The 12,492-nt window shown below is 49.3% G+C and overlaps 1 protein-coding gene across 1 annotated transcript; it reads right to left on the reverse strand.

Annotated features, from left to right (window-relative positions):
- Nucleotides 1-1,911: 1,911 nt before the first annotated feature.
- VPS33A (VPS33A core subunit of CORVET and HOPS complexes) lies at nucleotides 1,912-12,303 on the reverse strand. Its single transcript, XM_075434736.1, has 13 exons — nucleotides 12,177-12,303; nucleotides 12,029-12,094; nucleotides 11,814-11,941; nucleotides 11,193-11,382; nucleotides 10,252-10,368; nucleotides 9,453-9,627; nucleotides 8,546-8,739; nucleotides 6,418-6,544; nucleotides 6,161-6,228; nucleotides 5,436-5,573; nucleotides 4,848-4,985; nucleotides 4,523-4,691; nucleotides 1,912-3,961 (listed from the first exon to the last, which is right to left on the reverse strand). Exons 1-13 carry the CDS (start codon nucleotides 12,276-12,278, stop codon nucleotides 3,768-3,770), a joined length of 1,806 nt encoding a protein of 601 aa, XP_075290851.1. The 5' UTR covers nucleotides 12,279-12,303; the 3' UTR covers nucleotides 1,912-3,767.
- Nucleotides 12,304-12,492: the final 189 nt, after the last annotated feature.

The following is a 12,492-nucleotide window of genomic DNA, read 5'->3' on the forward strand; positions in this document are numbered from 1 at the left end:
GCTCTACTTCGTAAAGTTCCTATTTCTCTCTAGTTTTGTTCTGCAGCTGTCCCTTGAATTTCTGTCTTCTGAATGCTTTGTGCTGTAGCTTGATCCCCTTCTGATCCGGGAGCCAGGAGTAATGAGGTTGTGTTTGCAGCCCACACGAGGACTAATGCACTAGGTGTGGTCAGGACCAATTATTATATGACATAGCGCCTTTGCGCTCTGTGCAGCACAGCAGCACGGAGCATGCCAAACAGCTCCCCTTCCCCAGAGTGCTTTTGTCAACAGCATTTCATGAGTCTAAGCGCCGTGGCTTAGTGCTACCAGGTCAAAACCTGCATCTGGTTAAGTGTGGGGGTTTTCCCTCTAACAAACCATTGTGTGGTCTTATATTTTTTATTCTTCAATTTTCAGGAAGGCTGTTGGGCCTTTTGTGCTGTTCTCTGCGAGCCCTGTGCTTCTGTGGGCCGCGGGGGGAGGAGGATGCTCACAGACAGCTGGGGATGGTCCCAGATCAGCAGCGCGTTACAGGATGGAACTGTGCAGGCTGAGCCAGGCTCTTTTATCGTAACAGCGAGCGCTGAAGACAGCCTGGTCGTGGCACTGTCGCTAGTTCACTGCTCCAGCTTCACCCTTGCACACCCAAGAAGTCAGCCCTACCTTTTAGAGAGCGAGCGCTACAACTCTTTTGCAGCAAGGGGAGCAGGAGGAGCAGGGAGATAAGCTGTATGTTTATTTTTAGCAAAGCTGCTTTCCGATAATGTTATATGAAAAGTGAAAGTCTTTTGCGGTGGAGGTTGGGTAACGTTTCCTTTTTTTTTTTTCCTTGTAAACCAGACAAATGCAGACAGCAGAGAGAAGGAAGAGTATGTACTGCAAATCAAATCTCTTACCTACAAAGATATTATGATGTAGAAAATGGCCCCTTAATTTAATTAGGCTCTCTTGTTATCAAATTATTACCCGCATGGTCAGCAAGGCCTTAGACAGAAGCAGAACATAATCAAGCTGCTCAGGAAGCCTGTTAAGTAGTAATTGCTCCTCCAGGGAATCGATCAACATTAAGATGTCTTTTTTTGTTGTTGTTGTTGTTGTTGTTGTTGTTGTTGGACAGTTCCAGGAAGAGACTTAGTCTCGTTTGAGTGGCCACATGGCTCTTGCTTGGTGGTGGTGCAGGCTACAGTCTGCCAAAAAAATATGCAGCATTGTTGGTGATGAATTAGAGTTTACCGAGTGTCGGGCATAACCTGTGTTTGAAACAAGTTTTGCCTTTAGCGTTACTAACCAGCACGCTTGCTGGTCCAAGTGAAAAGGTAAGCGAGCTGGTGAATTGGCACTTTGCATGGTTTCCTTTATTCGCTTGTGGTGTAGCTTTGACACGTCGTGACCTTAGTTCACAAACCAGCCTGATCGGTGGTCTTCATTTCCTTGTGATTAGCTCAATTTTTGAGATTTTTTTTTTTTTAAAAGGACACTCTGTAAGGCTTGCAATGCATCACATTGTTTCTTATTTTCCTCCACACAGTGATGTCTAATTTTTGATCTGAAAATACTTCAATTTTCTTTTCAAATGCTGTGAAATTACCTGTTTTACAGTGGAGCTGTGGAAATAATGCAGAGTGAGGCAATCCACACTTGCTCCTTGCATCACTGTCTAAGTTGCACCATGTTCTGTTTTTGTAAGACAAGTCTGTAAGTTTCCCACCCACCTGAATTAAAAAGTTGCAAATGACTGAAAATGTATTTTTCTTTAAAAGTCAAGAAATCCCATAAATACTTCTGATGTAGTGAAGTGGCAGAAGAGAATGTAATTAGTGCATAAGCTTAAAGAAAAAACATACAGATGTTAGAAAAATAGTTTCAACTGAAGTAATTCAGTTATCCTGGGGCGGGGGGGGGAAGGATACAGCTACCACAGTGCAGGGTTCTGTTTTATTTATTTTTGTATTCCAGAGAGAGAGAGTGAGCAAACACTTTAAAAAAAAAAAAAAATCAAATACATTATTATTTTGTTCTAATAAGCCAACTGGACTTAGACAGACAGAGGCGCTCATTTGGCAGGACTCAGTCTTACAAAACAAAACAACAGACTGAAACCCACAGTCCCAACTGTGACAACTTGGAAAAGGGTTTTTTGGGACGTATTACGCATTACACAGGATTACTAAGAGCAAAAATGTTTGCGAAGAGAATGATTTAAGGTGTGGGATGGTTTATTTTAGTTGTTTTTAGCTATTTACGAGTGAAATGCAGTGTGAAACAGAGTCCCCAGTGGTTGCCGTAGAAGCATGTGAGTGTAGTGACAGTGACCAGGGCAAGGGCTGATGCGCAGCAGCACGGGCTCTGGCAGCGCTCAGCTGCATGGGCATTAGCGACCACCTCTACTCTGCCTTCCCAGCCTCCAGCAACTAGCAAGGCTGAGGCTTCTGGAGCCAGAAGCTGCCTCTTGCACACGATGGCTCAGAAACACCAAGGGCCCAACCACCAACACCACGGAAAATTCCATTTTAGAATTTTGAGCTGTGCAACATCTTGTGGCAGCAAGTATGACCATTTATAAACTGAATGGGGGGGGGCGGGGGTGCAAAGAATTGCCTGTTTTAAACCTGCTGTTTACTGAGTCACTGACGTAGCTATTTTTGGCCCGAGTCCCGTGTGGGGACTGTTTGCGTGTCTTCAGACATAAGCTCTCGGCACACTGATGTAATTCATACTCTGGAGCAGCTTTCCAGAGTCAGGTGGGTGTACCCAAGACAAACAAGTCACCTCACACTGATTCCTTCAGAGGGTGATTGAAGTAAAAGGCTTAAGCATCTCCCTCATGATTTGGGTGCAGTTTCTTGTATTCATAGCCAGGCTGTTGACGTGCCTGTGGCCAGTTCCAGGTTTAGCTGTTGCTGCAGCAATCCCCGTGAATGCCTTGGCCAAAGCGTGCAGGACAGCGGACTTGAATGTGACCTCCAGGCAACTAATGGTAACAGGCAGCTTGTTACCGTACAGCGCAGGCTAAGCAGGTCCTGCAGGTGCATTGTTCTGGATGCCGGAGAGCTGTGAAGCTTTTAAACCTATGCAGTAAAGAAGTTACTGCGTCCCCTTTCCAGCAGTTCTCTTTCCATTTTACAGTCAGCTTCCAAGGATGTGAGAAAATGTAGCTACTGTGGCCCGGCCCTTACTGCTGCCTGTCGATGCAAATGTGCCGAAGGTGGGGGAACCACAAGTTCTTTAGTTTTCACCAGAAAGATGAGAGCAGGAAACCCCCCAACATGGTACAGCTGAGTACAAATCTTTAACAGAAACAGAGCCAGTGCATTGATGGAATGTAGCAGGCACCAAAGACAGACTAGGAATATTGGCATGAAATCAGGAACAGAAAAGACCCTGCCTCAGCACCTTAGGAGGGTAAAAAGATGCAATCACATCTCCCACGAAAACTAAACTGAAAGAAAACAAAGGAGCAATTTGCCAAATAGAAGGACCAGGGCAAGTCCCCGCTCCCCCAGCACCTCTTTGCCAATTCAGACCACGACCAGGGATCTCTCCTTCTCCCAGTGTTTATTTCCTTGTTAGTGCCTTTCAGCACTGTTGTCTACCAGGAAGTTCCACAAAGAGTAGAAACACAAGTGCAGAGAGGGATGAGGGTAACTGCATCATGAGCTGGTGTCAGGAGCGCTTCTTTCACTGTCGTGTTCCTCTGATGTTCAAGCAGTCATGCCAGAAGACCAGAAGCTGACGTGCCTGTATCACACAGGGCCTCTCACTTTTACCGTCTCTTGCCACAGACTCTAGAAAGGGGCAGGCTCCAGTTTTTCCATCAAGGATTTGATCCAGCTCGTTCCATTGATCAGTTTTGTAGTGGCAATGACGTACTCTGTGCCTCCATCTTCCATTTGGGACAGAAATCTCAGTGCAGCAATTTCTGCGTATGTTACACCTCCCAGGAAGAACACCAGAGTGACTCGGTTCTCACCGTGTTGACCTGCGTATTCAGAGAAATTTACAGGTTGTCTTAGTTTTATTTTTATGTCTCCTGTTTATTTTTGTGTCTCCTATACATCAACTGTCAGTCAAACTCAAAATGACCTACAACTAAAATAAACATAGCAGCTGAATTAGAGGAGAAACCTATTGGGTAGAATACCAGAGTGGGGCCCAGAAATGCAGACTCTGTTCCCAGCTCTGGAGTCTCTTTATTAGGAGAGTGATGCTGACCTTCTTTGTAAAGTAATGTCACTTATTAAAATCACAGTGTTAGGTCAGGGTTTATTTTAGTACTCTGATGAGGAGTCCAACAAATGTACAGCTCTATAGTATATCTTCAGTGCACATGGTGCTGTGCATTCATAGCAGGCTGAATATGTGGCTGGACATTTTAGGGGCCAGAAAGCTATCTGTTAAAAATGGGTTAGGTAGATCTAATACTGCAGTGGGACAGGGAGATGAGATAGATACCTGGACTCTGCTAGCCCTGATTTGCCTCATTCCAGCCTAACAAAGATGCATCTCCCTTTAAAAAATGGGAAAACAATGCAAAACTTACGCTTTTTCTGAAGGCCAGTAGGTAACTGCTGCCTCTCCTCAAAATGGGGACCTGGCAGCATCTTTAAAACCTCCTCTATGCTCCGCCAGCCTGGCCGAGCCAGTAGCTGTGCCAGGCGAACGCTCAGCGGAGCGTAGCCACTGTAGACGTAGGAGATATCGTTGGGGTTCTGCAGGAGAGAGCAGAGTGTGAGCAGCAGATGAGTGCTACTTCATGCTGCAAAACAGCACCACAAAAGTAAAATAAAATTTAAAAAAATGGTTTTCCTGCTGCATATAATTCTGTATTGTTAGATGTAACGTTCACTGCTGAGGCGCCTGTTTACCTGTTCATTAACATCATCCATCCATAAGCGCAGGGTTTTCCTGATCGTTGGGTAATTATTCCTACCACTTGTCTGAGGTTTCAGGAGTCCAGCCTTTTCTAAGTTGTTTAAGGTCAATATATGTTCATAGCCGTAAGTCTGCAATATGAAGAGTTCACCTTTAATACCATGTCAACAATCCACGACCAGAGTGTTAAAAAAAAAAAAAAAGCAAAGATGCTAGTTTAAAAAAGTTTTTTGGTTAAGATCTCTCTCAAGTGTATCCTATATGGGATACACTCTAGAGAGATTTAAATCTTTCTCTCACTTTAAATCTCTCACTCTAGAGAGATTTAATGTGTTTAAATCATAATAGTAAAAAATGCAATGATATAAACCTCTCTGTATTTACATTTTGTAACACACATATGAGCACCTCCTGAATCGCTGCTATCAGCCCACACAGAAGCCTCAGTGCTCCATCTGTACGCACTGGAGTCAACACTACCCGTGTGTAAGATGTGTCTGCCTAGAATGCAAGTGTTGTAGAGCTGAGGCTTTGATGTGGATTTTCTCAGAAATTTATCAATCCAAAAGTTACAGCCCAACCTGGAGAATCTCTCTTTTGTAATAGTCCAGAACCTTCTGCTTCAGCCCACTATTGCATACAGATTGCAAGCAAACGAGACGCAAGATCTTGATTAATGGATGTTTTTGAGCTATGCAGTCTTCAATATAATTGTTAACCTATTAAAAACAAAAAAAGCGGTTACTTAAAGACCTGTTCAAGTGCCTGAAGACCTGGAAAGAAAGATATAGTTTTGCCTAGTATCTCCAAACCAGCATGAAAGAGGGTGCAGCTGCTCTCCAGGCAGCTCAAGACCATCGGTAAAAGAGTGATCCCGCACCGGTTCCACCCGGCATCTTTCTAAAGCACGTGGATTCCACAGTCAATAGCTAGACTTTGACCCACTGAAAAAGTTCTCATTAACGGTCTTGAATCTTTCACTGATCCCTCACAGCACGTAGTGCCCCTGTACGAGTCAAAGCACCCCGGCTGTATACACCTGCGTTACAGGCAACAACAGGTAACCGGAGCCCGGCAGTGCGCACAGCACAGCACTGTCTCCAAGGACGTTCAGCGATGCACGTCGCTGAGAAAAAAACTGCAAGTTTGCAACGAGGTGCAAGCGAGAGCTCACAGCTGGGAAGAGGCAGACACCATGTAGATCAGATGTTTCCTCTCTCAAAAAACCCAAATGGAAAAAACCCAAAGAAATATGCTGGGGTTTTTTTGAAGACGTAAAAGTCATTAATTGTCATTATCTGCTTACCTTGTCTGTGTCTATTCCAGACATGAACTCTTGTTCCACTGTTAAATTATCAAAGAAGTCTTCAGATGCTTTGGGAGAAGAATGAAAATCAATACAGTAGCAACTGACAGCTTCTTTTCTACATTTAACATTTCAGCAGAGATGCGCTGGATGGAGCAAAGCCAATTTTTGCCAAGCTGAATAATGTCCATCGAATTGTCTCGCATCTTGCTATATTTAAATTAGTCAGATAGATAAACTGTGGAACGAATACTCACTGGTGATGTCTTTGATGAGTTCCGCAATGGAGGTGTGGTTTGCTAGAGAACTTCTTGCTGCCTGCATGTGTGGTAACTGTGAGACAAACTGCTTAATCTCTCCAACGGTTTTTGCATGGTGTCTTTCCTAAAGAAATCCATCGCTTAGGTTAGGTCTTGTTCAGATTAATAACACCAACTAGATTATTTTATCACGAGCAAGTTCTCTACTGTACTCACTGCAATAGCAGTTACTGCTAGGGATATGCAACCTTATAGACAACAGACTTTAAATGCTTTACACTAAAGTCACAGCATTACCCGTATCAGCACTTCGATCGTTAGAAGAGGCAGGACATAATACAACAGGATCATTAGACTCTCTTTTTCCATTGCACCAATGCTGCCAATCACTTTTCTCCACCTCTGTCTGACTTCAGCCATCACTATCTGCTCCTCAGTTTCCCTACCAGCCAAACTACCTTTTTCATGCAAAGGCGAATTACTTTCCTAGCTGCCAGCACACATGGAACTCCAGGGAAACGCAGTCAGAGGTGGGGGACGTTTCCCCTCAAAGCAGCAGTGAAAGGTGCCGAGGGACTGGGTTGGCAGGGTCCGTGTCCCTCGCGAGAAGCCTGCCATTCACTGTACCTGGCTGTAACAATGCCCCGGGTTTTGAGCCAGGATCTGATGAAGCACAATGCAGACTTCAGCTCTCAAAGCAGTCCAAAGGCCTATATTTCGTTCGGGCTACTTGCCTCTTGCTGCAACTTGGAATAAAAATAATTCAGCTCACATGTGAAGGATTTAAATGGGCAAGTGCAGACAGGAGAGTGATAATGAAGAAGCCTGCAATTTAAGAAGTCCTCTGCTGCCAGTATGCTGCTGTTTCATTATCACCTATTACCTCTGACAATTTCTTAAAGTCCTTTTTTTTTTAACAACCAGTATGAATAATCCATCTTTAGCACCCTCAGCACTAATACTGCAGTAACAGACGTTTACTAGGAGACATGACAGAGCACACAGTATTTCAGTTAAGGTACCGCTACCTCGTCTTACATGTGGCAGAAGTGAAGAGGCCAAGAAAGAAACAAGGAAATACAATCAGTGTAACAAGTTCTCTCGAGAATCCCCATGAAGTCTGAAAGCAGAGACAGGGGATCTCCGTTTCTTTATGAATCATCAACAGGATGTTTTCAAACAAAACCACAAACATACCCCACAGCACTCTCCAGCTTTGTCTAAGGTGACACGTGAGCACGAATTTACAGGTCAAACCTCCAGTAAGACAGCCGTCTTTTTCATGTTCCTACTGTTTTTTATGCCAGCCATAATACTGTATGAATGTTCACTCTGGAGTTTTACTTCTTACAGCCTTTTCTCTGTATCAAGGGGCACTGGGCACAAACTGAAGCACAGGAAGTTCCGTCTGAACATGAGGAAGAATTTCTTCCCTCTGAGGGTGACGGAGCCCTGTCCCAGGCTGCCCAGGGAGGTTGTGGAGTCTCCTTCTCTGGAGTCTCCTTCTCTTCTTCTGTGGAGTCTCTCTTCGCCTGGACAAGGTCCTCTACAGCCTACTGTAGGTGACCCTGCTTCGGCAGGAGGGTTGGACTAGATGACCCACAGAGGTCCCTTCCAACCCCTACCATTCTGTGATTCTGTGATTCTGTATCCTCAGCAAATACAAAGGGAAAAGGACCCTTCAGTTAACAGCAGCAACAAGGTGGAATTGATCAGTACGCTAAAATTAACCTTTGGTCTCTTGCAGAGGGAGGCAGCACCTGACCGTTCTGCAGACTGAAGCAAGCAATTCCTATGAGGGGTACTACGGCCTCACCCAGGCTAGCTCTGAGAGAAGCTTTTAACAGTGAGAACAGGAGAAGCCCCAGAACAGAGGATCCGCATGACTGTGGGATTCTTGAGAGGAGATCTGACCGTTTCTCAGAATGGTCGAAGTGGAGCCGAGCTCATCCCAGGGCAGGGGAACAGACTGGAGGGGCTTCTGAACACTACCTGTTTTTCTCTGGCTGAGGAATTCCTCCATGGCGACAGCTCGAGCTGCCAGTCACAGCCCTGCTGAACGCAGACTGTGATTTATCTGACGACAGGAATCCCCAAGGGATGCCCAGTCGGATACAGGCCTCACCTCAAAGGCTGCTGAGATGATCTTGGCTTTCTTGCTCAGCACTGACCCCACAGCATTGAAGTTCTTGTCTCGGATTTCAGCATACAGCTCTTCCGCAGAGTTCAGCTGGAGCTTCTTGGGTTCTGTGGGGAGATCTTTCCCACCCTCACCCTGCTTCTTTGGGGCAAACTTCTCAGGAGGGAGTTTCACGTAAGCTACCAAATGCAGAGAAATAACTCTTACAAGGACTGGCACTTCACCACCAGAAGTTAAGATAAGCAGCCTGCAGAAACTCGTCCCTTGAGCTGGAAACAGTTCTGAGCAGCAAAGCTAATATAAATGCCCAGACAACTCGGTGTGTATGTGTTAATTAAGGAGTCTCCCTGTACTCACCCAGGGACCCAGAGCCCTATACCAACATAGGCGATCAGAACCCGAGTGGCAGCTGCCCTGCTTTCAAAGAGGTTTGGAGGCAGCTTTCCAGCTGTCTTCAGTACAGCAGGAGGGATTAAAACCCATAAACGCCTCTCCGGAGTTTTTCTTAGTACCAGCGGGGGAGCGCTCTGCGTAGCCTTCCACAGACTGTTCCCATCCCCTCAGCGTGGCACAAGGTGAGCCAGCCAGGCTGGAGGGTGAAGGCATACACCAACATCTCCGCTCCTGCACCGCCTGCTCTGCGGCTGCACCCAGCCAGCAGCCACAACACACCCATTCAATAACCGTGCACTGTACTCAGCTCCCCCTTCCCAGGCAAAAAAAGCGCCAGAGCTGATCTGGGTGGGCTCTAGCTTGGGACTGAACCACCCCCGCGCTAAGTTCAGGTGAGCTGCTCCCACGTCACTGTCACTGAGAGAAGCAGAAACCCACCCGACACACTGCAACCTGCTCCAGCAGGCTGGAGACCTCCCCCTCGCCCGGCAGTACTCACTGTTCTGAATTCCATAGATCTCATCTATCAGCCCTTCGTACGTCAGCTGCGTAGCTAACGGTGTCAGCAGATCAACGTTGCGGTCCAGCAACAACAGGGTATCAAAGACGGGAAATATCGAGTTCTGGCTTCCAGGGAACTCGCGCTTCATCCTGATCATCATATTAGCCACGTGCTGAAAATAAATCACATCGGTCTGGTTATGGTGCAGGCCGCGACAGGCGGATTTGACTTCTGGGCCCTACAAGCACATGCTCATGCAAGTATGGGGCGCAGCCCTGCGTAAAGGAGGAGAACGGCAAGAGGTACAAACCAGCTGACTGGTGGGGGCAGGACGAGACAAAGAAAACAAAGTCCTTCTCTGCTGCTCTCTGCAGCTTAGCAACTTTGATCAGAGAGAACAAAAAAAAGGGTGAGTTACAGGGAGAGATGAAAAAGCTAAAGCATGAGCAGTGGGCTACACATCTCCTGCTTTATTCAGCGCTTCCGATACCAACAGAGCAGCTCAGTGTTAAAACTGCACAGAAAGAGGAACTGCTGAAAACACAAAGGCAGCGTACCTATGAGCAGAGCACACAAAATCAGATAAATCCTCCTGACAGGAGGACTTAGGGAACAGCAATGACCGTTCTTTTGGCCAGAGATGACAAAGACCTGATGGCCATGATCCTGAAACTCCAGTAAGACAAGAAGGGTCTGTGGCTGGATTCAAAAAGCCCACAGGTGCATGTAACCAAACCCTCCTTCAGGCAGCTCCAAAGGACAAGATGCAGCTTTTAAGCAGCAACGTTTGCCTTACCCGGGCACACTCGCCCTTCCCAAAAATCTGCGGGATGGTTCCGTAGAGAGCCTGCAGCGTCATCAGCCCCTTTGCCGCATGGTACAGGCTTGTCTGGTCGCTCTCCAGGTAACACTCCTAAACAACAAGAAGGATTCCCGATGGAAGGTGTTGGTCCAGCACAGCTGCTTCCACAGCGGAACGTGGTCCACACGGGCAGTTCAGAGGAGACACAGGCTAGGGAAAAACTATGGCTGTTGGACTCAATCTGTGCTGTTCCTGTGTCAAACCATTTGATCAAGCCAGGCACTGTAGTATTTGTGGACCCCCCCAAGCTGATCCCAGTTTGATGGAGAGGAGTACGAGCCAGACAGTGACTGCAAAGAGCCTCTCGCTCCAATTAGGCCAATCTGAGAGCACACCGCCTCATCATAGCTGCCGACAAGCAGCTGCAAGCCCTGACACATCCTCCAGGCGAACGCTTAATAAGGCAGAGACAGCCATGGAAACTCTCAAACCTTTCTGTCCCCAGACGCAGCGTTCTGAGAAAACAGGATACGCGGCTGGTACGTGGCAGCTGTCAATTCCCAGTGCGGCTTAGCGCATGGTGTTAACCGCTGTGCCTGGCTCTTCAGCTGCGTATTGACACAAACCCTGGCTCTTTGTCACAGCAAAGTATTTTAAGCCTCATGGATGCTCGATTTGTGAAAATGACACCAGCAGTTAGAGCTGCAGGATCTGGGGTGCAGTCTGGGGTAGTGACTGTTCCACCAGCGCTGAGTCAGAGAGTGCACAGGGAGGTGCGGGCTCCGCTCAGCACTCGGGATCAAGCCACGTTTGCTCTGCAAGGCCTTTCCCCGCCTGCAGGTCACCGACAAACCCTCCAACAGCCTCCGCACCGAACACCAGCAGGCAACACAACACGCACGGCGCTTTTTCCTCGAAGACGAGACAAGCGTTACCTTGAATGTGCTCTCAGCCTCCATGGAGAGCAGGTCTCCGTCGAAGGGTATCAGGTCCAGGCTGTACTGCTCTCGGTGGATGAAGGACCCCAGCACGCCCTGCTCCTTCAGCCACTGCTCGCAGAGCAGGCTGCGGCGCGGCACGAAGAGGATGTGGAAGTCCCTCTGGGGAGAGCGGCCTCGGTCTTCCCTGGAAGAGGCAGAGGCAGGAGCACACCAAAGGGTAACTCGGCGGCGTGGGCAGCCGGCGCAGGCCACGGGCACCGAGTTCAAGCTGTTATCACTGCCAGCTTCCGCTCCTGTCTGCGTTTCAGAATGCGTCTCGACCCAGCCACAGGCCTAAAGCCAGGGCAAGGTGACTTGGTTTCCCTGCAGGTCTCAAAAGGAGGGTCAAGCGAGGCACGGTGCATTCCAGCTAATTAGAAGGAAGGTACACCCGCATAACGAGGAACGCGCCCTCAGCATCGCCAGCCCAAGTGAAACCTCCCTCCTGGGGTGCCTCGCGCCCCGAGAGCGGCCGTGCCGCAGGGTCGGTGCCGGAGCCCAGACGCGACAAACAGGGCGGCCCCCTCGGGCCGAACCGCTCCCCTCCTTCGGCGGGAGGAGAGCCCCCGCCGGTACCTGAGCACGTTGTCCGTAATGATGTCCATCAGCTCCAGCTTGGGCCTGACGAAGAAGATGACGTTCTTGACGTCCGCCTGCGGCAGGCGGCCCGGCTTCAGCGTGAACATCTTCTCCACCTCGTGCTCCTACACGGAGACAAGGGTGCGGGCTGGCGGCGGGGCGCCACGGGCAGGGGGGCGCGGCCGCCGAGGGACCCCCGCCGCGGCGCTTACCTTCAGCAGCGAGTACTGCGCGATCAGCCCGAAGGGCCCGGTCAGGTACTCGTCCCAGACGATGGCCTGCGGGAGGGGGCGCGGCGTCAGACACGGCCCGGCCAGGCTCGGCCCCCGGCCCCCCAGCCCCCCGCCCCCCCCCGCTCACCTTGGAGCCCGCGCACTTGTCGAGGAACTCGCGCAGCTCCCTGCGCCCCGCCTCGCGCAGCGCCGTCAGGTTGACGCGCCCCGAGCTCAGGTGCGCCGCCATCGCCGCGCTCACGTGACGCCGCCGGTCACCTGTCGCCGCCACGTGACGGCCGAGGCGGGGCCACCGCCGGGGGGCGGAGCCACCGCCGGGGAAGCCGGGCGGGAGGCCGGGCCGCACAGCGCCCCCTGGCGGACGCCACCCCCCCCCCCCCCGCGGCAGCCCCCAACCCCTTCCCTTTCGCCCCGAATCCCGCGTCTTTCCCCGGTTCCGCGAC

This window comes from Opisthocomus hoazin, chromosome 13 (assembly GCF_030867145.1).
Source record: "Opisthocomus hoazin isolate bOpiHoa1 chromosome 13, bOpiHoa1.hap1, whole genome shotgun sequence".
NCBI classification, from domain to species: Eukaryota; Metazoa; Chordata; class Aves; order Opisthocomiformes; family Opisthocomidae; genus Opisthocomus; species Opisthocomus hoazin.